This window comes from Gobius niger (assembly GCF_951799975.1).
Source record: "Gobius niger genome assembly, chromosome: 3".
Taxonomy (NCBI): domain Eukaryota; kingdom Metazoa; phylum Chordata; class Actinopteri; order Gobiiformes; family Gobiidae; genus Gobius; species Gobius niger.
Genome location: NC_136854.1, coordinates 44,445,492 through 44,473,006, shown reverse-complemented (window position 1 = coordinate 44,473,006; position 27,515 = coordinate 44,445,492). Strand labels below are relative to the sequence as shown.

Here is a 27,515-nt window from a genome sequence, read left to right as displayed (position 1 = left end):
GGTTCAGGCGGGAGTTAAGAGGTTAAAGATTTTAACCAGACGTGGGTTGTACTAAGCTACGTTTACTCAAGTACTTTTTTTTACTTCTACTTGAGCAATATTAAAATAAAGTATCTGTACACTTACTTGAGTAAAAAAAAGAGTTACTTGCACCTATTCATACACCAATGTGCACAGACACTGGAGGCAAGGAGGGTGAAGTGCCTTGCCCAAGGACACAACGACAGTGTGTATTTGCGGGAACTGGGATTCGAACCCCTGACCATCCGATCATGAGACGCCCCACTGTACCACCTGGACCACCGTATAATTATATTTTTAATGCCCAGATACGATATTTTAAAGCCACAAACGCAGAAACAAAAGGATGTTTATTTCCTTCCTTAGGATTTGCAAATATTTCATCAAAGAGGAAAGGAAAAAAAAACAACAACAGGCAACTTGTGAACAAAAAAAGATTTGGTCAATTTTAGCCAAAACGTCTCAGACCATCATTTTGGTATTTTCAATTTTTCAATACTTTTTAATTGGCTTTACCCGAATCGAAAAGCTTCTTGGGGAAAAAAGCACCAAAATAATCACACACAAAAAAAGAGAAAAAAAAAACAAAGATGTAAACGCAACAAAAAGTGACAAAAATTCAACAAAAAAGTGACAAAAACCCGAGAACTATGAATAGTTTGGGGAAAGTGGACTGTGAAACAAAAGACACAAATCCTCAGGTGTTCCGCTCCCCCTGCAGGACATTTTCTAAACAGTAAAGAAACCGGAAGTGCAGTCGGCGGCCGTAGGGGGCGTTGGCGCGCGCGAACACAGGCCCGAAGAAACCCGGAAGTGACGTCTTGATCCTCAGATGTTTTGGTGATCTGTAGCTTGTAGCTGCTCCACTAAAGCCAAAGTAAGTGTTTAACGCGTTTTAAAGACACGATGACACAAATACACGACTTCATCCGGGGCTTTATTCACATATCCGTAATCTGTTGTCCAAAATAATCCGTTTTCGGGGAGGTTTGTGCTCCGTCCATAACATTAGCTTCACGTGCTAACAGTTTCTGCAGATTTGACAAAGTTTAAACACCATGACACTAAAAACCCGGGCTTTATCGTCCACGTCATGTGATTAAATAAATATAAATCAGTTCAAATACGCGGGATTTTTCTTCCACGCGTCTTTAAAATGGCTTTGGAGAGAAAAGGTGCAAACATGTGTGTGCTGTTAGCATAGCCTGTTATTTTAGTAACGTTACCTCCCGTTTTGTTCGTTTAATAATGGCGACCATTTCGTTAAATGCCTTGTTCACCCCTTAACTCCCACCTGAGCCGAGCACATGTTCTCCAGTTTGGCTTTACCCCAATCCAAAAGCTTCTGGAAAAAAGGTGTGAAAATAGCAACAAAACTGAGACGAAAACAAGGATGGAAATATGACAAAAAAGTGACGAAAAATGTATGAGAAAAATGACAAAAAATTTGATGAAAAAATGACAAAAATGTGACATAAAAATGACAAAAAATTGATTTAAAAAAATGACAAAAATGTGACAAAAATTGACGAAAAAATGACAAAAATTTGATGAAAAAAATGACAAAAATTTGATGAAAAAAATAAAAAAATGTACAAAAAAATGACCAAAAAGTTGCAAAAATGAGTTGAATACCCGACAAAAAAATGATGGAAAAAGATTCTGATGACGTGAGGAAAAAGATCCTCTCGGTTCAGGCGGGAGTTAAGAGGTTAATGCATAGGTACTGGTGTTGTCGTGGGTTTTTTTTTAGGCTGTTTGCGTGATATTGTGTGTAATGCTCTTGCTGGGTTCCAGGTGACATCACAGCGTTCTGTAGGCCTATAGTTTTACATAGAGGTAAAATTATTTTTGTTTTTTAGTCTTGTACGGAGAGATCATGGACCCAGTGACATTAATGATCATTTTTGTAATTCATGCATTTTCTCTTTAGATACTAGGGCTGCAACTAACGATTATTTTGGTAATCGATTAATCTATCGATCATTTTTACGATTAATTGATTAATCGCTTAATCGCTTAACTGTGAAAGGTGCACGGAAATTGTATTTTTTTATTTTTTATTTTATCACATAAAGCTAAATTGGTGCCGTTTGAGGACATGTGGATGGAGTAAACTTAAAGTAAACGTTTGTAGGAGGCTCTTTGTGCTAATTCTGCTTCTGATTGGACGAGACAAAGACAGATATTTGTGAAATTTACAATGTACAAAACACTGCAGACCCTCACTTTAAAAACGACGTAGGGTTTCATCCAAAATACATAATTCTCATGTCTTTTTAGCTCTATTTTAGTCTGTGTTCACTAGAAAACGATTAATCGATTACTGAAATAGTTGACAACTATTTTAGTAATCGATTAGTTGTCGATTAATCGATTAGTTGTTTCAGCCCTATTAGATACGACTTGTGAAAGTGTAATAGGAAAAACTGGCTCCTGTGACATCATCACAGTCTAGAACCTGAAAACAACCAATACAGATGTGCATCTGCTTTAAAGGAACAGGCCAGCGTTTTTCCACACTGAGATATGTTCTTACCTGAGCTGTGACGAGTTCTTTAGGACCTGTCTGATCTTCAGTCACGTAAACACAGCGCAGACGGCGTTAGCATTTAGCCTCTCCCTCTCTCCTCTATAGCTCCAAAACAGGTCAAGATAGAAGCTACCAAGCTCTTCCACGTTTTCCCTATTTAAATATGGTTACGTGAAGTGTTCCACTACAAAGTATAATTACACACAATTAAACAATGTGGATTTTCTAAGCGGATAAAAGGGGGGACTATATTGTAAGGCGTAATAATACCAGGAGTAGTTTGGCATCCGCACAGTAAAGTGAAGATATTACTGCGATATAACACCTCATTTGGAGCTATAGAGGAGAGAGGGAGAGGCTAAATGCTAACGCCGTCTGTGCTGTGTTTACGTGACTGAGGGCACACGTGAAGACCAGACAGGTACACATGAACTCGTCTAAGCTCAGGTAAGAACATATCTCAGTCTGTAAAAACGGTGGCCTGTTCCTTTAAGTAATAGTTCTAGTCAGTCAGTCAGATAAAAAAGTTGGTTTAAATTGCTAAAGAAAGTTCAAGATGGCTACTTTTTACACCACATGGCAGAAGATTAAACACATGCATTCAGTATTGTAAATGATTTTTTTGTATTTTGAACAATAAATCACATTGAGCAAGTTCTAAATATTCTTTAAATTTGCTAATATTTTGGCTACTGAATCTATATATGACCCATCATCAAATGCTGGGTTGGAGGAAAAGCAGATTTAAATGTTTTTTTTGTTTTACATAGTACGAGGAAGCACCTGTCTGGTCTTCACGCGTGCCCTCAGTCACGTAAACACAGCACATTAGCGTTAGCATTTAGCCTCTCCCTCTCTCCTCTATAGCTCCAAACCAGGTGAAGATAGAAGCTACCAAGCTCTTCCACGTTTCCCCTATTTAAATATGAAGTAAAGTATAATTACACAAAACTAAACATTGTGGATTGTCCAAGTGGATAAAAAGGGGAACTATATTGTACGGCGTAATAATACCATAGGGCTGCTCGATTATTGAAAAAATAATAATCACGATTATTTTTGTCATAATTGAAATCGCGATTATTCAAACGATTATTTGTTGCCTTTAAAAAAATCCATCAAAAAAGTGACAAAAATCCAGCAAATAAGTGACAAAAATCCATCAAAATTTTTTTTTAAATCCAGCAAAAAAGTGACAAAAATCCAGCAAAAAAGTGACAAAAATCCAGCAAAAAAAAAGACAAAAATCCATTAAAAAAATGACAAAAATCCATTAAAAAAATGACAAAAATCCAGCAAAAAAATGACAAAAATCCAGCAAAAAAATGACAAAAATCCATCAAAAAAGTAACAAAAATCCAGCAAAAAAGTGACAAAAATCCATCAAAAAAATGACAAAAATCCATCAAAAAAAGACAAAAATCCAGCAAAAAAAGTGACAAAAATCCAGCAAAAAAGTGACAAAAATCCAGCAAAAAAGTGACAAAAATCCATCAAAAAAGTGACAAAAATCCAGCAAAAAAGTGACAAAAATCCATCAAAAAAAGTGACAAAAATCCACAAAAAAAGTGACAAAAATCCAGCAAAAAAGTGACAAAAATCCAGCAAAAAAGTGACAAAAATCCATCAAAAAAATGACAAAAATCCATCAAAAAAAGGACAAAAATCCATAAAAAAGTGACAAAAATCCAGCAAAAAAATGACAAAAATCCAGCAAAAAAATGACAAAAATCCACAAAAAAAGTGACAAAAATCCAGCAAAAAAGTGACAAAAATCCAGCAAAAAAGTGACAAAAATCCATCAAAAAAAGGACAAAAATCCATCAAAAAAGAGACAAAAATCCAGCAAAAAAGTGACAAAAATCCATCAAAAAAATGACAAAAATCCATCAAAAAAAGGACAAAAATCCATCAAAAAAAGAGACAAAAATCCATAAAAAAGTGACAAAAATCCAGCAAAAAAGTGACAAAAATCCAGCAAAAAAAAAAGACAAAAATCCATCAAAAAAATGACAAAAATCCATCAAAAAAAGTGACAAAAATCCATAAAAAAGTGACAAAAATCCAGCAAAAAAGTGACAAAAATCCAGCAAAAAAAAAGACAAAAATCCAGCAAAAAAGTGACAAAAATCCTGCAAAAAAAAGACAAAAATCCATCAAAAAAAGAGACAAAAATCCATAAAAAAGTGACAAAAATCCAGCAAAAAAGTGACAAAAATCCAGCAAAAAAAAAGACAAAAATCCAGCAAAAAAGTGACAAAAATCCTGCAAAAAAAAAAGTGACAAAAATCCATAAAAAAAAAAGTGACAAAAATCCAGCAAAAAAATGACAAAAATCCACAAAAAAAAGACAAAAATCCATCAAAAAAGTAACAAAAATCCAGCAAAAAAGTGACAAAAATCCATCAAAAAAATGACAAAAATCCATCAAAAAAAGACAAAAATCCAGCAAAAAAAGGACAAAAATCCATCAAAAAAAGAGACAAAAATCCATCAAAAAAAGAGACAAAAATCCAGCAAAAAAATGACAAAAATCCATCAAAAAAGTGAAAAAAATCCATCAAAAAAAGTGAAAAAATCCAGCAAAAAAGTGACAAAAATCCATCAAAAAAGACAAAAATCCATCAAAAAAATGACAAAAATCCAGCAAAAAAATGACAAAAATCCAGCAAAAAAATGACAAAAATCCATCAAAAAAGTAACAAAAATCCAGCAAAAAAGTGACAAAAATCCATCAAAAAAATGACAAAAATCCATCAAAAAAAGACAAAAATCCAGCAAAAAAAGTGACAAAAATCCAGCAAAAAAGTGACAAAAATCCAGCAAAAAAGTGACAAAAATCCATCAAAAAAGTGACAAAAATCCAGCAAAAAAGTGACAAAAATCCATCAAAAAAAGTGACAAAAATCCACAAAAAAAGTGACAAAAATCCAGCAAAAAAGTGACAAAAATCCAGCAAAAAAGTGACAAAAATCCATCAAAAAAATGACAAAAATCCATCAAAAAAAGGACAAAAATCCATCAAAAAAGAGACAAAAATCCAGCAAAAAAGTGACAAAAATCCATCAAAAAAATGACAAAAATCCATCAAAAAAAGGACAAAAATCCATCAAAAAAAGAGACAAAAATCCATAAAAAAGTGACAAAAATCCAGCAAAAAAGTGACAAAAATCCAGCAAAAAAAAAGACAAAAATCCATTAAAAAAGTGACAAAAATCCTGCAAAAAAATGACAAAAATCCATAAAAAAAAGTGACAAAAATCCAGCAAAAAAATGACAAAAATCCACAAAAAAAAGACAAAAATCCATCAAAAAAGTAACAAAAATCCAGCAAGAAAGTGACAAAAATCCATCAAAAAAAATGACAAAAATCCATCAAAAAAAGACAAAAATCCAGCAAAAAAAGGACAAAAATCCATCAAAAAAAGAGACAAAAATCCATCAAAAAAAGAGACAAAAATCCAGCAAAAAAATGACAAAAATCCATCAAAAAAGTGAAAAAAATCCATCAAAAAAAGTGAAAAAATCCAGCAAAAAAGTGAAAAAAATCCAGCAAAAAAAGACTAAAAATCCATCAAAAAAAGACAAAAATTCAGCAAAAAAAGGACAAAAATCCATCAAAAAAAGAGACAAAAATCCATCAAAAAAGTGACAAAAATCCATCAAAAAAATTAAAAAAATCCATCAAAAAAATTAAAAAATCCATCAAAAAAATAAAAAAAATCCAGCAGAAAAAGAGACAAAAATCCAAAAATGAAAATGAAATGAAATGAAAAATGATAAATGGAGAAAAAAAAATTTGGAAAAAAAAAAGCAAAAAAAAATAATTATAATTGATTTTTTGCGATTATGCTAATTTTGTAATCGTTTACTGTTGTAATCGAAATCGTAATCGAATTTCGATTAATTGCACAGCCCTACAATACCAGGAGCATTTCGACATAAGCTCAGTAAAGTGAAGATATTACTGCGCGGATGTCGAAAAACAAGTCATTAACTTTCAGCGCTGGCTTTAGATCCGCTTTAGCCCTCGTGGTTCTTAGACGTTTGCTATAACTTTCTTTAACTTGGGTGTTTTTCTGCTGTGTTGTTTCAGAAGTCGGTTGTTGGCGCTGCAGTGACTCCACTCGGCCGTCGCTATGGTAAGAAATGCTACAACTGCTTTCTCTTTTATTCTGATGTCACGTGAGCTCTCGGTTTCATTAAAAGTAGATCAAACATAGGCCAGATTTAGATCGGCATCCAGAGGAATATCGGCCAGATCGACTAAACCTTCCGCCGTCTCTGTTGACAGGGTGAGAGAAAAGGAACCAACCACTACTACCCTCCGGATTTCGATCCAGCCAAGGTTTGTGCACTTCTTCTTCTCCTCGTGGTTTCAGGCTTTGACGGCGAGATTCATCCCGATCTTTGCCTCCTCTCGCAGCACGGGTCTCTCAATGGCTACCACAAAACCCACGCTCTCCGGGAGAGGGCGAGGAAGCTGTCCCAGGGCATCCTCATCATCAGGTGCGGCGGGTTTTCAGTAGATGTTTTTGCTCCTCGTTTGTTTCTGAAGCTGACGACGGTTTGTGCCTCGTTCAGGTTTGAGATGCCCTACAACATCTGGTGTGACGGCTGTAAGAACCACATCGGGATGGGTGAGTCAAGGATTAACACGATATGAAATATGTCAAGTTTTCATACATGTGTTTCCAATGACGTCACGTGAGGGAAGACACTGAAATAAAACACTACAAACCAGAACTCAGTTACCGTAAATTCTCTAATACTGGCCTGTATTGCATTAGCGGCCGGGTCTCTGACAGAGGCCGGGTCTGACAGAGGCCGGGTCTGACAGAGGCCGGGTCTCTGACAGGGGCCGGGTTTGCGGCTGGTGGAGGCAAATTAAAGCCGGTCTCTAAAACAGGCCGGGGCTTTTATTAGAAACTATAGCAGTAGAAATATTCCCCATGTTAGGAGTTTGTCTCATACTGGTGTAAATGAAAACTCAGGTGCAGGAAGTAACAAACTGAACCCGGGCCGAGGGCGACGCTGCGGAGGAGCTGATCCGAGCGTAACTTTGACACAGATTTAGCCACTTTTCAAACCTCCTGTGACCATATTTGGAAACAGGGCAAATGTTTATGACCCTCCAGGGTTTTAATAAAGTCTCCATCGCGTCTTCAAAGCACGTCCAGCTGCTCCGTGTGCAGGTCAGTCCCACGCCTCAAAATAACTCCTCCCATCAGCGCGAGCGTCTCGTCTTCTCTCGGGTCAGTCTCATGATCGATCACAAACACAAACGCTCCGTCTAAACTCGCCTTTTACACAAGATAACAACAAATAATCCGGTGTTTTCCTCGAACACCGACACATTTAGAAGCATCATGCACAGGATTATAGACCAGACAGTTTCTAATAATATCAGTATTGGCCAATCAAAATCCCCAGTAATCGGTGTCGGCCTTAGAAAAGAAACATTATCGGCCTCTATTCCAGTGTTGTTTTCGTCAACGAAGACGATAACGATATCTTTTCGTTGACGCCCCTTTTTTTAATGACGATAACGTAACGTTGACGAGCTAAAATGAGCTCTTTGGGGACGAGAACATGACGAGACGTTTACGAGTTTACGTCAATGAGACGAGACGAGACAAAAATGGGAGAACGTTTTTCGTCAGATCGTTCACAAACAGAGTTTGTGCGCGGAGTGAGAGACACACGGTAAACGTGACCCGGAGCGGCGCCGAGCTGCTCATAATGCGGCGGCGGCGCCTCTCTCTCTCTCTCTCTCTCTCCCCGTGGCGTGCGGTCACTGCTAGTCGCGTACATCCTCCTCTGAGCGTCTGACGTCCAGGTCACAGGGACTTTATTGTTTCTCAGGACAGTTTTCAATACCGTGGCGTCTGAACGCAGAAAGGACGTTGATGTAGCTCCGTATGTGCAGACGGCGCTGTTGGTAAAAAAAAAAAAAAAAAAATCTCGAAGCGATGATCAGAGGACGAGGAGAGCGGGCGCTTTTGGGAAAAGTCCTGTTCACAGTCGGCCACTTCTGCCAGTGCCTATTGTGGTGTCATCTGTTTGTCAAAAGCTATAGAAAGCCAATAGAAGCTTTTATTTATCCCAATTTCCAAGACTTATCGAAATTAATTATCACTTCTTATAATGAAACCGACGAAAACTTGACAAAAACCTTTTTAATTTTCGTCTGACTAAAACGTGACTAAAACGATCACATTTTGAAATGACTAAAATGTGACTAAACCTAAATGCATTTTCGTCCAAAGGACTAAAACTAAGACTAAAACTAAAAGGGCCAAAAACAACACTGCTCTATTCAATATATTTCTATATAAATAAATATCACAATTTTATTCTTCCATCTGCTCCTTTCTGATCATGGAAAGTGTGAACTGTGTGTCGGACCCAAAGTCCACATCGGTCGGGCCCTGATCAGCACCTCTCCAGAAAGTTTAAAAGGATAAAAGTTTTCAGTTTTCTTTCAGCATCAGCTCTGTTCTGATCTGATTTGTCTCTAACTTGTCCCTCAGGCGTTCGATACAATGCGGAGAAGAAGAAAGAGGGGAACTACTACTCCACCCCAATCTACAGGTAAATCCAGCTGATGACCTCACTCCTGATCCACAGAGACGTGTTACTGTGTGTGTTTGAATCATCTGAAGCTCCACTGTTTACATTTGACTCTGTTGCTGGATTCTTTATTATGACCAGGTTCCGGATGAAGTGCCACCTGTGCCCGAACTACATCGAGATGCAGACGGACCCTCAGAACTGCGACTACGTGATCGTGAGCGGAGCCCAGAGGAAAGAGGAACGCTGGGACATGGAGGAGAACGAGCAGATCCTGACCACAGGTGAGGCTGGAGGAGAACGAGCAGATCCTGACCACAGGTGAGGCTGGAGGAGAACGAGCAGATCCTGACCACAGGTGAGGCTGGAGGAGAACGAGCAGGTCCTGACCACAGGTACCGCTGGAGGAGAAGGGCCTTATTAGACTCGAGAAACGCAGTAACAGCAGGTGAATAAGGACGAGAATCTAACCTCTTAAGCCCCGCCTTAACCAAGTGCATTTTCTCCAGTCCCGCTTTACCCAAATGTAAAAGCTTACAGCCTATTGGCCAGTGCAACGAACCAACAAAAACTGATTTCAACTGATTTTTCTCATTGAATTTTTGTCACTTTTGTTGCCACTTTTGTGTTAGTCTTTTGTGGCGTTTTTCATCACTTTTTAGTCACTTTCCACCCCTTTTTTTTCACTTTTTTTTGTCAAATGTTTCACCTTTTTGACACTTTTTCATCACTTTTTTGTCTTTTTTTCCCGTTTGTCACTTTGTAATTTTTGTCACTTCTTTGTCACTTTTTTGTCACATTTTTTCACTTTTTCGTCACTTTTTTTAAATCACTTTTTGGGTCAAATTTTTGTCACTTTATTGTCACTTTTTCATCACTTTTTAGTCACTTTCCACCCTGTTTTTCCACTTTTTGCATCACATTTATGTCACTTTTTTGTCAAATATTTTCACTTTTTTTTTTTATCACTTTTTGGGTCAAATTTCTGTTGCATTTTTGTCACCTTTTTGTCATATTTGTCACTTTTTTCACTTTTTTTCCACTTTTTTTTCACTTTTTGCATCACATTTTTGTCATTTTTTTTTTCCTTTTGTCACTTTGTCATTTTTGTCACTTCTTTTCGTCAAATTTTTTCACTTTTTTATCACTTTTTGGGTCAAATTTTTTTTACATTTTGGTAACTTTGTTGCCACTTTTGTGTTAGTCTTTTGTGGCGTTTTTCATCACTTTTAAGTCACTTTCCCCCCTTTTTCTTTTCACTTTTTTGTCACATTTTTTAAATCACTTTTTGGGTCAAATTTTTGTTACTTTTTAGTCACTTTATCGTCACTTTTTCATCACTTTTTAGTCACTTTCCCCCCTGTTTTTTCACTTTTTGCATCACATTTTTGTCACTTTTTTTTAATCACTTTTTGGGTCAAATTTTTGTTACTTTTTAGTCACTTTTTTGTCATTTTTTTTTGGTACTTTTTTGTCACTTTGCTGCCACTTTTGTGTTAGTCTTTTGTGCCGTTTTTCATCACTTTTTAGTCACTTTCCCCCCTTTTTTCACTTTTTGCATCACATTTTTGTCATTTTTTTTCCTTTTGTCACTTTGTAATTTTTGTCACTTCTTTGTCACTTTTTGGGTCAAATTTTTGTTACTTTTTCATCACGTTTTTGTCACTTTTTGGTTGCGTTTTCATCCTTGTTTTCGACTAATTTTGAAAATGAGGAAAATGCATCTTAAGACCAACAAAAAAGCGACTAAAAACGATGAAAATGTGGCAAATATTTGACCAAAATTCAACAAAAAAAGCGATGAAAAGAAATGTCAAAAGTGGCGACAGTGCAGCAACAGCGTGAGGAGAAACATCCATTCAGATGAGTTTTGTGGGTCTTAGCTTTCAAATGAGGTGTTACTCTGGCCTATAGGCTGTGAGCTCTTCGATTTGGGTAAAGCTGAACTGGAGAAAGTGCACTCGGTTAGGGCAGGGGGGGGAAAAGGTTAATCAGTAATCGATATCGTTCACCTGCAGTGTCATGGCGGGCCTAGAGGAGGGTGAGACGGGGCGGAGGAGGGTGAGACGGGGCGGAGGAGGGTGAGACGGGGCGGAGGAGGGTGAGACGGGGCGGAGGAGGGTGAGACAGGCCTTGAGTTCGCAGGATTGACCGTCTGTTTCCTCAGAGCACTCGGAGAAGGAGAAGCTGGAGACGGACGCCATGTTCAAGCTGGATCACGGCGGTAAAGACCGGGAGAAGCTGAAGAGGGCGCTGCCGTCTCTGTCCGAGATCCAGGACATTCAGGCCGGATGGAAGGACGACTTTCAGCTCAACAGCGCCCTCCGCAAGAAGTTCAGGGTACGGCGAGTCAGAACACAAACGCCACAGCATCGAGAATTAACCTCTTACCCCCCGCTTCAACCAAATGCAATCTGTCCTCTTTGGCTATAGGCCTGTGTAACACCTCATTTGAAAGCTAAGACCCACAAAACTTTTTTTTTCCTCGCGTTGTTGCTGTGATGTGTCACCTTTTTATGTTGTTTTTTTGGTCACAATTTTGTAATTTTTTTGTTGAGTTTTGTCATTTTTTGTTTAATTTTTGTCACTTTTTTGTTTAATTTTTGTCACATTTTTGTTAAATTTTTGTCACATTTTTGTCACATTTTTGTTGATTTTTTGTCACATTTTTGTCACATTTTTGTTGATTTTTTGTCACATTTTTGTCACTTTTTTGTCAAATTTTTGGCACATTTTTGTTGATTTTTTGTCACATTTTTGTCTTCTGGTTTGTGTTTTCAGACGGAGAAGAAGGTTTTGACCGACCAGGAGGAGAAAGACGACGCGGTGAGAGCCCGGACCAACCTGTCCATCCCTCTGCTGCCGGAGCGGGACGAGGACAAGAGGCTGGCGGCGCTGCTCACCTACGCCACGCCCGACTGTGAGCGCTCACTCTGTTCCCTCAGGCTCAGCAGAATCAAAGACTCATTTTAGGTTGTTAACCTCTGAACTCCCACCTGAACGGAGCACATTTTCTCCAGTTTGGCTTTACCCGAATCAAAAAGCTTCTAGGGGAAAAAATCACCAAAACAGCCACAAAAAATGAGAAGAAAACAAGGATGTAAACGCAACAAAAAATGACAAAAATTCAACAAAAAATTCAACAAAAAATGACAAAAACTCAACAAAAAAAATGACAAAAATTCAACAAAAATGTGACAAAAATTCAACAAAAATTCAACAAAAATTCAACAAAAAATGACAAAAATTCAACAAAAATTCAACAAAAATTCAACAAAAATTCAACAAAAAAATGACAAAAATTCAACAAAAATTCAACAAAAAATGACAAAAATTCAACAAAAATTCAACAAAAAAATGACAAAAACTCAACAAAAAATGACAAAAATTCAACAAAAATTCAACAAAAAAGAAAAAAGAAAAGAAAAAGAAAAAGATACAAAAGGTGACACACAGCAACAACGCAAGGAAAAAGATCAGTTTTTTGGGTCTTAGCTTTCAAATGAGGTGCTACACAGGCCTGTATAATAACAAATGCTGAATTATGAATATAGTTTTATGCTAAATAAAGATACAAAGACATGAGAGGAGCAAAGTGGTTCAACAGCCCATAAATACCAAAATAATGTAGAATGCTAACATGATGCTACATGTTAGCATCGGGCTAATGCTAACGTTAGCTCGCGCTAGCTACAACTGCCGTTTTTCTCACTTCTACTGAACAATCTGCTGTGAGAAAATATCCAAACGGGCCTGATTTACACTTGACTTTATTTATGTGATAAATAAGTTGATATTCCACCAGAAAATGGCATAAAAATGTTTGTTTTGACTCTATGTCTCTTTAACGTGTTTATTTTTCCTTCTCCTCCTGCTCCTGTGTTTGTCTCGCAGCCTACGATGAAAAGCAGCAGAGCAAACGTCAGCAGATCTCCAGCCGCTCCTGGTTCAGCCCCTCCTCCTCCTCGACAGCAGGGGGCGCCGTGGGGAGTCTGCTGCAGAGGCTGGGTCAGCGGGGCAAAGAGGCGGCGCTCGCCAAAGCCCTGGGCCCGGGTCAAAGCGCTTTGATACGAAAGCGCAGCACGAACGGCGCCAAAGCGGAGCCGTCGGGCGCCGTCGCGAGGAGCCCCACGGACTGTGAGGTTTTCACGTCGCGGCGGGACGGCGGCGGCGGGAGAAACCAGGGACTAAACGGACATAACGGACACGTGAAAGGCGCGGGGGACGGTCCTGGGGGAAACGCGTCTCTTGTGGCCGATTACAGCGACTCGGACTCTGACGCTGCGCAGTGAAATGCCCCCCCCCTTATTGTTTATATTTAATGTTTGTGAATTAAATTAGGAAAATGTAAAGCGACTTTCAGCGATTTGATTCTTCTGTACAACATTCACAATGTTCTAATGAGTCTGGAGTTAAACATTGACCCTTTGTGAATTCGCCCCTTCATAGATTCAGACGGCATCGCGTCATAGAAAGGGGCGGGGCCTCGCCGAGGGGCAGATTGTTGACCGATTATTTTTACGATTAATTGATTAATCGCTTGGCTGTGAAAGGTGCATGGAAATAGTATTATTTTCAATTTTTTCAAAAGTAAACGTTTGTGGGAGGCTCTTTGTGCTAATTCTGCTTTGATTGGACGAGACAAAGACAGATATTTTTAAAATTTATGATGTACAAAACACTGCAGGCCCTTACTTTAAAAAACAAAGTAGGTTTTCATACAAAATACATAATTGTCATGTCTTTTTTGCTCAATTTTAGTCTGTGTTTACTAGAAAACGATTAATCGATTACTGGAATAGTTGACAACTATTTTAGTAATCGATTAGTTGTCGATTAACCGCCTGGACAGTCAGCCAGACGCTGTCCTTCCTGTCCGCTGTCTCTTCCCATTAAAAATGAGCAGGTCCCACAGAAATGAAGCAATAGCTTAAGATCTGGTAAAGGACAGCCAGTAAAAGTTCGGATGTGACTGGGGCAGGTTAGAAAATATTACATGAGACGCAACGACTTCACTGGAGGAAACTCCGTGTTCATAACGGTGGATGTTTTTGTCTTGAGGCTAACGCGGCTAACACAGCTAACACACAATAAAAAATAAAACTAGCGCAAAGTTTTGAACGAGCCTGCGCAAAAAAGAATCGTCCTGTTAGTTTAAATAATATTTACTTGTTTATATGTTATATTATCATTTTTCAACACTAGCCTTTAGCTCTAGGATAAAGCTCCGCCCCTCACGAGCGCTGGCGTTTCCTTTGGGGCTGATTCACAGTGAACATGATGTTTGTGACACGTTGCTGTGACTCCATCAGTAACTCGTTGTCCTTAACCAGATCCTGAGCTATCGCTATTTTTGTGTGGGAACCTGCTAATTGTGAACGTAAACGACCAGCGACAGGAAGTGCTGCGTCTGGCTGACTGTCCAGGAAGACGTCACGTGGGGAAACCGTGCATAAGCCTATAGTAAAGACTACTAAATTATTTTTCCTATCATTTTGTGTCCGTGTTTTCCTCATGTTTCCATCCTCTCTTTCTCGCTATTTTGATGCTTTTCTTTTTAGCTTTTAGATTTGGTTGAGGCGGGACTGGTGGCCCTTCTGTGCTCCTCCAGAACGGACACATGGCCGGTCCGCACCTGATGCCACTGAGTCACTAAAAGGTCAAATACGCACAAATATAACGTTTTTTTTTTCCACATAAGAAGTTACATACTGCACCTTTAAGGGCTCCGACCGTCAGTCAAAGAAAAATTAGAAAACGAGTCATTACGATACTGTTGAAACTCGGAAAATTAGAAAATCCGCTCAAATCTGATGTTTACTCGATTACTCGAAACAGATAGGAGAAAAGGGGCGGGCACAATTCATGGCGACGCCCACGCGAGCCTCCGGAATAAGGCCTGTTTCAAGCTGTGTTTACGACATGCTATGATGGCAAAAATACATTTACACTACAACAACATAAAGTCAGGTACCCAGCTTTAGCGCCATGAAATACACTTTTATTCATTTTTTCTTCATAAAATTTACAAAATTGTGCCCGGATTAGAATATTCTGTGACCTATTCTATCTGTACTTGTGATTCTGGGCCACAAGAGCAAAAAAAAACAAAAAAAAACATCAATGCTGATCTTTTTATCCCCCTTTTTTGTTTATTGAGAAGTCAAAACAACAGGCTACAACTAAACAAAGACAGAAGAAATACAAAAAAGAAAGAATAGTAGTTTGCAGTTTTAACAATGCATTATGACAACCTGTTAGATCACAGTCCTCTATCAGAAATGAGACTCAAAATCAGTCTGGTGTAAAGAACAGGATTTACAATGACACGTATAACTAAAGAAGCACAAAAAAAAGCATATGGTGACGTCACAGCTCTACTTCCGGGGTCGTAGATGTGTGAAAAACTTTTTTTTTTATTTTTTTTTATTGATTTCTTTTGCATTACATCTTGAACGGCAGTATACAGAGGTTAAAAACATATATTATAACATAAAGTAAAGAGTGCAGATTTTGGTTCCATTGCCAAATTTCATGATTAACGGAATATGTATTCTTGTCCGCCTGGTGTGAGGCTATTTCAGAAGAATATCATTGTCACACCGTTACTTCCGTATTATGTGGGTGATGTCCTGGTGGAGCGGTCGCTGAAGCGACAGCAGGAGGTGCTGACGGCACGGCGCTCGCCCCACCCATCTATTTTCCATAATGACAACATTCTAGCAACAGCAACAACACAAAAAGCAAGAAAGACATAACATTTCAATACTTTTAACTAGTGACATAAGGCAAGGCAACGGGATAACGCCGGCTATTTGTCAAGTTGTAATGTTAAACTGTTCCGCGACGTTTAAAGTTTTGACTGATTTTTTGTTGGCAATATTTTTGAGTGATTGCAGATAGTTGTTGATCTCCATACTTAGTAATTTGATCGAGGGCTTGTACATTAAGAATTTAGCTTTGTGTATATGAAATTTTCCATAGAGAATGAATAAGTTAACCATGTATTCAATATTACTATTTTTGTGGTTAAAGTGCGTGACAATATGTTGATAATCTAATTTAATAGGACAAGTGATTTTTTGTGATAGAAACAATTGTAGTTTGGACCATACTTCATGAGTATATGCGCAGTCGTAAAATAGATGTTTTAGAGTTTCTGTTTCCAGATTGCAAAATGAGCATTTGTTGTCAATATCGCTAAATTTCGATATATAAGAATTAGTAGGGTAAATGTTGTGAATTAAAAAAAAAAAAAAAAAAAAAAATGTGTGAAAAACTACAAAAAAACTCTTTAATACCTCAATCAATATTTCTGAAACTCAACGGGGAGTGACTGGACATACTTATTTCTCAGGACCATTAGCCAAAAATGCCGCACCTACTGCTTAAAAAGTATTATTTACTAAAATCGGTACTTCCGGTTTAGCGGAGATAAATGCTAACGGCGGAGCAGCTACGCTAACCCCGGAAGTACCGACTTTAGTAAATACTACTTTTTTAGCAGTAGGTGCGGCACTTTTGGCTAATGACTCTGAGACATATGTAGGTTCAGTCACTCCCCATTGAGTTTCAGAAATATTGATTGTTGTATTAAAGAGTTTTTAATGTTTTTTCTCTCGCATATTAGCCGGAAGCGGAAGTCGTGACGTCACACTTAACAAGCGTTTAGGTGATCGCAACAACACATCGCAAAATGGCTTAAATCCTCATCGGGCTGAGATGGTTAGTGCTAGATCGTATGCTCCGGAGGGACGGTCTGCTGCGAGTTTGTCTAAAAATACAAATAATCCTAATCCTTAAGGTTAACCCCTTAACTCCCACCTGAACCGAGCACTTTCTTCAGTTTGGCTTTACCCCAATCCAAAAGCTTCTGGAAAAAAAAAGCTGTGAAATTAGCAACAAAACAATGATGGAAATGTGACAAAAAAGTGACGAAAACATTGACAAAAAAGTGACGAAAAATTTTATGAAAAAGTGGGAAAAATGTCACAAAAATGTCACAAGAAATTGACAAAAAATTGAAGAAAAAAGTCCAAAAAAATGACAAAAATGTGACAAAAATGTGATAAAAATTTAACAAAAAATGTCAAAAAAAGACAAAAAAAATGACAAAAATGTGATAAAAATTTGACAAAAAAATGTCAAAAAAAGACAAAACAATGACAAAAATGTGATAAAAATTTAACAAAAAATGTCAAAAAAAGACAAAAATGTGACAAAAATGTGATAAAAATTTGACAAAAAAATGTCAAAAAAAGACAAAAATTTGATACAAATTTGACAAAAAAATGTCAAAAAAAGACAAAAATATGACAAAAAATGTGACAAAAAATTGACGAAAAATTGACAAAAATGGGATAAAAATGACCAAAAAAATTCAAAAAAGTGACAAAAAATGTGACAAAAAATTGACGAAAAAAGTGACAAAAAATTGATTAAAAATGGACGGGAAAAAAATGACAAAAATGTGATTAAAAATGACAAAAACAAATTACAAAAATGAGTTGAATCCCCAACAAAAAAATGTTGGAAAAAAAATGTGATGACGTGAGGAAAAAGATCCTCTGGGTTCAGGCGGGAGTTAAGAGGTTAACCATTTCCCCGGCCCTAACCTTCATTTGTGTCATGATATCTCACGTTTTCACAGCAGACCGTCCCTCCGGAGCAGACCATCTAGCACTAACCGGCTGAGATCGACACAGGTGAAGAAAGAGCATGAGATCCCTGTGCTGATCTGTATGTGAAAATGATGACACTTTTCATTTTAATTAAACATTTTTATTGTGACACAGTTCAGTTTGGTTGACCAGCTTTGAATTTTGGGAGCCATCTTTACACGGCAGTGGGCCCGACTTTCTTGTTGGATTGTTTTGGAGCGTGGTGGGTTCAGTGTCTAAACTCTGGTCTTCCATTTGTTTCTCCGGTCGACACAAGCTCATTGGTGCTGCTCTTTTGTGGCTTTTTTTGTCGTATTTTTGCCGCTTTTTCCATCACTTTCTTGCCGTGTTGTCGTTGCTTTTTTAAATGTTTTTTTCTGTGTGCTTTCATCCACGTTTTTCATCTCGTTTTGTGTGATGCTTTTCTCAAGAAGCTTTTAATGACAAACTGGAGAAAGTCATTTCCATGATATTACCCTTGAGCGTGAAAGCTTGGTTTACTTTGCACACTTGGTGGCGCTGCAGGCTTAATAAACGGAAACGAGTTCACTCAAATTGAAGCGAGTTTGAGGTTTGAGACAGTTTTCGTGTTACAGAGTTTGTGGAGTTGTTTGGATCAGCAACAGGGTAAGAAATGCCTTTTGAATCACCTATCGCCGAGTGGTGCAGCCCAGCAAGGACAAACTTTACCAGGAAAGTATCAGGCTATTACAGGCCTTGAATCTGTGCGGTGTCGTGAGGGCCCCCAAGTCAAAATGCTGGTCGGCCTGGCATGAAATACGTTTCTCCAGTGAGTCCATTATAGAATCCAGTGACTTGTGCATCACAGAATCCCAAATCTCTGAGATGTGAGGCTGTTCCCGGCTCTGATGTTGCTCCTGGCTTTGTTCTGATGGAGGTTTTGGGAGCAGCTGCAGGTCCCAGTCCCACAGCGGTGACGGCTCTCACTCTGACGCTGTACTCGCTGTCGGGTTTCAGGCCGGTCACTGTGACGTCTCCTGCTTCATCCTGACGTTGCTGCTTCCATTCCCCCTGTTCTTTCTCACAGAACTCCACTTGGTATTCAGTGACGTTGTGCGCCCCCTCTGACGGGGCGCTGAAGTGCAGGCTCACAGTGGTGTCTGTGACTTCCTTCACAGTCACGGGTTTAGGTTTAGACGGAGGCTCAAAGTCCTCACCGACTCTGAACCCGTCTTCGTACAGGTAAACGGCGGAGCCTTCATGGTTCTTATCTGCTAAACCCACGGCCAGGAACCGAAGGATCTTTTTGTCCTTGTCCTTGTTGGCTTCTGCAAAGTCACCAAAACGTTTAGCTTTGCGTCTCACCGAGTCGATCACGTCTTGAGAGCTGTACCAGCGCCTGAGCTCCGGAGCGTCAGAGCTGTCGGGCTGAGTTCCTTTTAAGTGTTGGTCTAACTCCAAGAGGAACGGCTCAGTGGTGTCCAGAGAGGTCAGCACGAACACCAGGGCGTTCTCCGAGTCACACACTTTGTCTGTGAGAGCGTTTTCAGAAGAGACCGTTGTGGTGTTTTTCATCAGTTTCATCAGTGTTTTGATGGTGTTGACCTCTTTATCCTTCTCCTCCATCCACTGCTTCAGTCTGTGGCCGCTGAACGGACTCTCAGCCGCCTTCTTCAGGACTTCTGCCAGAGCCGCCTCCTGCTCTCCTCCTCCACGGATCGACGGAAGCTTCCGGGACAATGTTCCTTGGAGTCCCAGCTTGAACTCGGAGCACAAAGCTTTGAAGGTTTTGATCTTTTGGGAAAGTTGTGAGAAGTTCTGGCCTGCAGGACTGTTCAGGACATCGTTGCACCACATTTCCAGCTCATGAAAACCTTCCAGGACGTTCTCAACCTCAGTGACGAGCCTCAGACTGATCTGTCGGACCAGTTTGGAGGCTTTAGCGTCCAGAGCGATGAGCGGCAGCAGGTACACAGTCACAGGGACGACCTTCTCTTTGTTGGGGCCCAGGAGTCTGGGCAGGTCTTGATAAACTTTAACCGCTTCTTCAAACGTGGTTGGACTTTTCTCCAGAAGGAAATCTCCATGGAAAGTGCAGGAGAACCTGTTCACCCTCTCTCTGTCTTGATCTTCTAGTTTCAGAGATCCACTTCCTTCAATTGAAAGGAAAGGTATTTTCTTAATCATAACCTTTAGGTTTCCCTGAATGTCTTGGACACTTTCCTCTTCAGACGACTCTTGGTCGAACACGAAGAAGGCCTGAGCTCCGTAGAGGATGGCTGTCACTACATGAGTCGCTAAGCCTTTGTCCATGACCTCACAGTGCGTTAAGTTTCCTGTTCCGAGCTGATCCATGGTCAGAGCTTTGAACACCGTGGTGGTTTTGTACTGCAGGGTGACTCTGGCCTGTTTGGTCGATGTTTTATTGTTGTTCAGATATTTAGCTGATCCTTCGACTTCGACAAGTCCACAAAGAAAACTGGCTTTAAGCGAAGCTTCCACTCCCAGTGAAGAGGACTTGTCAGAGATGGACTCAGACGTCACGATCCTAAACTCAGTGTTGGGTTTGGGTCTCTCTCTCATGTCTCTGTCCAGCTTCTCTTTGTCCCACAGAGTTATACCTGGAAACATGAGAGTGTGGTAAATAAAACAATCAAATGAAAAGACGACTTTGTGGAGATGGCAGCAGTGTGCTGGATGTTCCTGCAGCTGCCTCACCGCTCTCTTAGAGTGGCCAGTGTCCAACCGGCTGGAGACAAACGTATCGACTAGAATCAGCAATGTTTTTTAGATTGGAAGAAGCTGTTGATGTTTACATACACTTTATAAAAAGACACATTAGCATTTTTTCCTCACTGTCTTACATGAAACCAGAATAAACTTTTACTTTTTTGGGTCAGTTAGAATTATTTCTGTTTGCTAAATGCCAGAAGAATGAGAGATAGAATTTTCTACACAGTTCTATAAACAAGGTTTACATACATTTTATTAATATTTGGTAGCATTGCCTTTAAACACAACATTGCCTTTTTCCACAAGCTTCTCACAATAGTTGGTAGGAGTTTTGGTCCATTCCTTCAGATATTTTCAACTGGACTGAGATCAGGACTTTGTGACGGTCACTTCAAAACATTGACTTTGTGATCCATAAGCCACTTTGTAATCAGTTTGGTAGTATCTTTATGCTTTATGCTTTATGCTTTATTCTTTATTCTTTATTCTTTATTCTTTATTAGGATCCCTATTAGTTCCCACAAAGTGGCAGCATCATGCTGTGGGGCTTCATTGCTGTGGGAGGAACTGGTGGACTTCACAAATAGATGACATGATGAAGAAAGAACACAATGTGGAAATATTGAAGCAACATCTCAAGACATCAGCCAGGAAGTTAAAGCTTGGGGCAGATGGTTTTCCAAATGGACAATTCCCAAAGCAAACGGACAAACTGGTTACACAGTGGCTTAAGGAAAGCAAAGTCAGTGTTTTGAAGTGGTCATCACAAAGTCCTGATCTCAGTCCAGTTGAAAATGTATGGGCAGAGCTGAAAAGGCATAGGCACGCAAGGTGGCTACAAATTTAACTCAGTTACACCAGTTCTGTTTGGAGGAATGGACCAAAATTCCTGCCAACTCTTGTTAGAAGCTTGTGGAAGGAAATCCAAAACGTCTGACCCAAGTTATACAGTTTAAAGGCAATGCTACCACTATTAATGAAATGTATGTAAACGTTTGTTTACTGTGCAAGTTCGAGCATAAAAGGGCCTATATCATACAAAATCCACTTTTTGGAGCTTTTAGCCATGTTGTTCTGCTATTTCCTCATCAAAAACACCCCCAGAGTGGTTTGTGGCTTCATTCACACAGTTCTCAGCAATCCTGAATCCTCCTGAATCCTCCTGAATCCTCCTGAATCCTCCTGAATCCTCCTGAATCCTCCTGAATCCTGCTGAATCCTGCTGAATCCTCCTGAATCCTCCTGAATCCTCCTGAATCCTCCTGAATCCTCCTGAATCCTGCTGAATTCCAGGTCAGGGCTGAAAACAAACGCGCCCCTGAGCGTCTGAACAGACGTCATGTTTCCACTGAAGGAAGTGAAGATGGAGCTCTTTCTAAACTATTCTGGACACGCCTGTTGTTTATTCCTACCTCACGATAATGTCACGGAGAAAAGCACGTTTGGCCTCGAGGACTTTATTCAGTCTTCCTAAAGAAGAGGCCACTCGCCAGAAGTTGGAATATCTTTCCGGGATTCAGCGACTTTCATCAAAATAGTGTTTTTCTGTGACTGTGACTGTGACCGCTAACACACACGTGTATTAGCGTGTGTGTTAGCGTGTATTAGCGTGTGTGTTAGCTTGTGTATTAGCGCGTGTTAGCGTGTGTGTTAGCGTGTGTTAGCGCGTGTGTTAGCGCGTGTGTTAGCTTGTGTGTTAGCGTGTATTAGCGTGTGTTAGCGTGTGTGTTAGCGTGTGTTAGCGCGTGTGTTAGCGCGTGTGTTAGCTTGTGTGTTAGCGTGTGTTAGAGTGTGTGTTAGCATGTGTGTTAGCATAGCGTGTATTAGCGTGTGTGTTAGCTTGTGTATTAGCGCGTGTTAGCGTGTGTGTTAGCGCGTGTGTTAGCGCGTGTGTTAGCTTGTGTGTTAGCGTGTATTAGCGTGTGTTAGCGTGTGTGTTAGCGTGTGTTAGCGCGTGTGTTAGCGCGTGTGTTAGCTTGTGTGTTAGCGTGTGTTAGAGTGTGTGTTAGCATGTGTGTTAGCATGTGTGTTAGCATGTATTAGCGTGTGTTAGAGTGTGTGTTAGCATGTGTGTTAGCATGTATTAGCGTGTGTTAGAGTGTGTGTTAGCGTGTGTGTTGGTGGGTGTTTTAGCGCGTGTGTTAGCACGTGTGTTAGCATGTGTGTTAGCATGTATTAGCGTGTGTTAGAGTGTGTGTTAGCATGTGTGTTAGCATGTGTGTTAGCACGTGTGTTAGCTTGTGTGTTAGCGTGTGTGTTAGCGTGTGTGTTAGCGTGTGTTGATGTGTGTGTTAGCACGTGTGTTAGCATGTGTGTTAGCATGTGTGTTAGCACGTGTGTTAGCTTGTGTGTTAGCTTGTGTTAGAGTGTGTGTTTGCATGTGTGTTAGCGTGTGTGTTGGTGTGTGTTTTAGCGCGTGTGTTAGCAGATGTGTTAGCATGTGTGTTAGCATGTATTAGCGTGTGTGTTAGCTTGTGTGTTAGCTTGTGTTAGAGTGTGTGTTAGCATGTGTGTTAGCATGTGTGTTAGCGTGTGTTAGCACGTGTGTTAGCATGTGTGTTAGCGTGTATTAGCGTGTGTGTTAGCACGTGTGTTAGCACGTGTGTTAGCATGTGTGTTAGCGTGTGTGTTAGCGTGTATTAGCGTGTGTGTTAGCATGTGTGTTAGCGTGTATTAGCGTGTGTGTGTTAGCGTGTGTGTTAGCGTGTATTAGCGTGTGTGTTAGCGTGTGTGTTAGCGTGTGTGTTAGCGTGTGTGCTAGCGTGTGTGTTAACGTGTATTTGCGTGTGTGTTAGCATGTGTGTTAGCGTGTGTGTTAGCATGTGTGTTAGCGTGTGTGTTAGCGTGTGTGTTAGCATGTGTGTTAGCGTGTGTGTTAGCGTGTGTGTTAGCATGTGTGTTAGCGTGTGTGTTAGCATGTGTGTTAGCATGTGTTTTAGCCATTTATGAAGCTGTGTTGCAGATGTTAACTCCTTATAACTGCATCGTGAAGTAACGTCACTTATTGCTGTGATATTTATATTTATTTTACTGCTAATAATGTATGGGCGGATCCGCTCGGAGAGAGGGGGCGGAGTTAACTCAATCGAAGCGTTTTGTCTTCCGGGTTTGCAAAATACCCCCAGAAAATACTTATATTTCTCACAAAAAATAGTACTCCATAGTGGTAGAGGTACAATATATCAGATAAATGCCAAACTCTTCTTTGGGATGGCTAAAATAGCAGGATACAGATCCTTTAAGGTTTATATGCTACGCAACAGTACCCTCTTGTGGTCGCTTTTAGAAAGTGTTTTTTGTTTGTCTTTGGGAGAAAAACCAAGATGGCTGCTGGCGGCGGAGAGCCGGCCAGATGGAGCCGATGGTGACCTTTATGATGTTGTTGCTCGGACAGGATTTGTCCGTAAGTTTGTTTTATGTTGAATCATTTATATTGTTTAGTTTCATGTGAGTTTTGACATCTGTAATGAATGTTTTGCATGTATTTGTGACTCGATATTAGCATAGCTAACTTGTTGTTAGCATAGCTAACTTGTTTTTAGCATAGCTAATTCCATGTTTGTTTATGTTTTTTCTAGTTTTACGGTCGGTTTAAAAGAGCAATGGTCAGAGTCTGATCATTTTGTGGCACCGTTATCTGGCTGTCGAGCTGGTGAAACAGTGAACTTCAGAGTGAGGACAGCACAGTTTGGCTTTGTAAAAAGTAACAAGAATATATATTAAAACAATCCCATTCTTCTTCATCTTCTGACATTTAGCAAATACATATATTTTTTAAAATTCTAATTGACCTCAAAAAGTTATTTGATTCTTGTTTCATGTCTGACAGTGAGGAAAAAAAATGTAGATGTGTCTTTTTTTATAAAGTTGTACCTGGGATCAGGGTGTCGCTCCTGCAGTCGTAGAACATCCCGAGGTCGAACGGCCGACCCAGAGCCACCATCTCCATGGGAGCTTTCCCGACGGGATCCATCTGCACAAGAACAACACGGATGGAACAATGACAGCGTCTGAAAATACTGAAGCGTTTTGTGTTTGTGTAAAGTTTAACTCGTCGATTGGACTGTGTTCCCCTTTTTATCCACCTCGAAAATCCACATTGTTTAATGTTGTGTAATTATACTTTATAATGTAACACTTCATATTTAAATAGGGAAAACGTGGAAGAGCTCGGTCGCTTCTATCTTCACCTGGTTTGGAGCTATAGAGGAGGAGAGGCTAAATGCTAACGCCGTCTGTGTTTACGTGACTGAGGACACGCGTGAAGACCAGACAGGTCCACATGAACTCGTCTAAGGTAAGAACATCTCTTGGTGGTTCCTTTAAGGTGAACACACATTTATCACTAATATATTTAGGTATAGACCCGACACACAGAGGAACGAGTAATTGTTTCTTTACTCAAGAGTACAGATACTTCATTTAAATATGAATGATATTAAAAGTATTGTACTGTATGATAAAAACACTCTAAGAACACACTAAATACTGAGTTCTATCTGCCTCTGGTCGGCTGCTAACACATCTGTACTCACATCAAACTGTTGTTGTCTTTATCATATTTTATTTACGTCATGCATGCTCTTATAGTCTCATAGTTTTAAAGCTTTATAGTTTATTATTTATCTACCAAGCTTCAGGAAACATAAAACATATATTATATGTTTTATGTTTCCTGTTGCACGATTGAACCAAAGAAACTTCCTGTTCCAGTTAGAAGGTCCGGGTTCCATTCCCACCAGGGACGGGGCCTTTCTGTGTGGAGTTTACATGTTCTCCTGTGTCTGTGTAGGTACTCTGGGTACTCCAGTTTCACTAAAAACATGTACAATAGGATGAATGAGGCTACGATCCGGTGTGGCGTGTTCATTAACATGCACTGTCCCGACCAAATAAACCAATAAACTATAAACAATGTTGATTCTCATCAGTCATTGATGTGATTAAAGGTCAGTGTCTGATGTGTGAATATTGTTTTATTCTAATCATTACACAAATATGTTGTTGATTCTTACAAACAACATAAATGGTATTTCTGGAGTTGCGTTCAAGAGGAGGGGAACGCACTTCTCTTTGGTCCTCATGGCCGGGAGCTGACACTGTGACAATACCACCCCCTGGTGGCCAGGGGACTGTTAGAGAAATAACAATGGTGTTCGAGAGGATAGATGAATGACAGGCAGCAGTCTGGATGTCTTATGCAGGAGAAGTTTATTTACCATCGGTGCGGGACCCGGAGACATGAACTCGAGACATTGCGCTAGTCCTACCATTCAAGTCTGTCTATGCTTCCACAGAAGAGGGATAAATACCCTCTCAGAGCGTCATACTGATACGCAAGCATTCAGTGGCAGAGAGTGGGCGCCTGAGCTCCACAGTCAAGGCTATGACAGAGATAGTACGACTGTACAGCCTGACCCAGTATGATAAATAGCGATTTAATGTTATCCTCTAACACTCCTCCCTTTCAAAACTACAGCTTTCTAGTGGTTTTGACTAAGTGAAAAAAAATCAAAATTAAACGCCAGCCTAAAAATAAACCTGAATCAACTACCTAAGTTTCAATTTAATCCAAAACCAAGATTTTAGAATAAAATCAAAATTCAAATGGTTTATCTATGCCCTAAGTGGAAGCATACACAGAATTGACATTTCAAAACAACATTCAACACACTTCATGTAAAGTACCACAGTACACAGTTATACGGGTCATTGTGATGGAATTAAATGACCCCCCTCCCAGTGACCCCAAGGTACTGAGACATGTGCATCATTAGATTCACTAATCACCCAATCGGGGCAAATACTGCTACCAATAAAAACACATGCATCAAGTACTAAAGGCGTGTAAAAGGGGGTACCATGACCAAACCTCAAATCCCCGACCTGATTGCCAATTATCAGGGATAAGTAAAAGATCATAGCCGCCAATCAGTTTCTCCTGCAAATGATATATTATTGGTCCAAGTCAGAAAATGTACATACAATAAAATACAAACACAACACAATATTCAAAGATATGAATCAATCAATTCTCATGAAAATCATATTCACATATTAAGAGAATGCTCATAGCAAACTATTAATCATGAAACAATCTTCATACCGGATGGTTAATTTCAACACAATACTTGTGAGGCCCGTCAAAACACCTCCAGGTGCTTCAGATCTATACGGATCACGAGTAGACTATCGTGCCGTAACACCTCTTGGTGTGTCTTTGGGATTATTCTGCCCACACACACCAAGAGTTCCCTATTGTCTTCCAAGTCTTCAGGTTGAAATAGAATGGCGTGGAGAATTGGCAGCGTCCATTGAGAAGGGTGCAAGCTCATACACTCGTGCACAATGAATTTTCCGTAAAATTCAAATCTAACGAGATCGTAAGCCTTATTATTTGTTATCCCTTGCTTCCAATGTTTTAATCAAGATTAAAAATAATGTTACTGAAAACTGCTAAGCAAGAAACCATCATTCAGGACAAAATATATTAAATCCTCTTATACTTCAGGCGTAATGGCCTCTGAAATAGAGCTTAAAACCCTTCCTTTTTGACCTGAACATACCTGCAATGAGCAACACACACAAAACATAACATGAAAGAACCTCACCACAAGATAACCAAGTATTGAATACCTGCCCTTTTATCTTGTGAATCTGTACCTGCAAAGTTATGAATTGAAATAAAGTGAAATTGGTAAGTTGAATAACTAAGCCATAAAGAATAAGCACCAAAGATTAAAAAATATAAATGCAAAATCAAAATATAAGCTGAAAACTGACTGGACCAAAATGAGTAATAATATATAGAAAGAATAAAATAGAAAAATAAAAAATGCTAAAATAATAATAATAATAATAATAATAATAATAATAATAATAATAATAATAATAATAATAAAAATAGGTAAATATAGAAATAAAGTATTTTAAAAAAAATATATATCTAGCCTCACACTAAGTCCTAATCAATCTATATGCCTTTGTCGCTTTAATTGAAACAAACTGCCAACCATCATTGGTTTAAGCGGGAA

General features: G+C 39.4%; 2 protein-coding genes across 2 annotated transcripts; one reads left to right on the top strand and one right to left on the bottom strand.

The window, feature by feature from the left end:
- Positions 1–6,853: 6,853 nt before the first annotated feature.
- Positions 6,854–13,419, top strand: yju2b (YJU2 splicing factor homolog B; the record flags this gene model as incomplete). Its single annotated transcript, XM_079553735.1, has 8 exons — positions 6,854–6,902; positions 6,981–7,063; positions 7,139–7,194; positions 9,088–9,148; positions 9,269–9,411; positions 11,295–11,467; positions 11,909–12,047; positions 13,022–13,419. The coding sequence occupies exons 3-8, from the start codon at positions 7,146–7,148 to the stop codon at positions 13,417–13,419; spliced, it is 963 nt and encodes a 320-aa protein (XP_079409861.1). The 5' UTR covers positions 6,854–6,902; positions 6,981–7,063; positions 7,139–7,145.
- A 5,118-nt stretch (positions 13,420–18,537) lies between these two features.
- LOC306961118 (verrucotoxin subunit beta-like) lies at positions 18,538–24,429 on the bottom strand (the record flags this gene model as incomplete). The annotated part of the gene is made up of 2 exons (XM_079553734.1): positions 24,355–24,429; positions 18,538–20,369 (listed from the first exon to the last, which is right to left on the bottom strand). Exons 1-2 carry the CDS (start codon positions 24,422–24,424, stop codon positions 18,538–18,540), a joined length of 1,902 nt encoding a protein of 633 aa, XP_079409860.1. The 5' UTR covers positions 24,425–24,429.
- Positions 24,430–27,515: the final 3,086 nt, after the last annotated feature.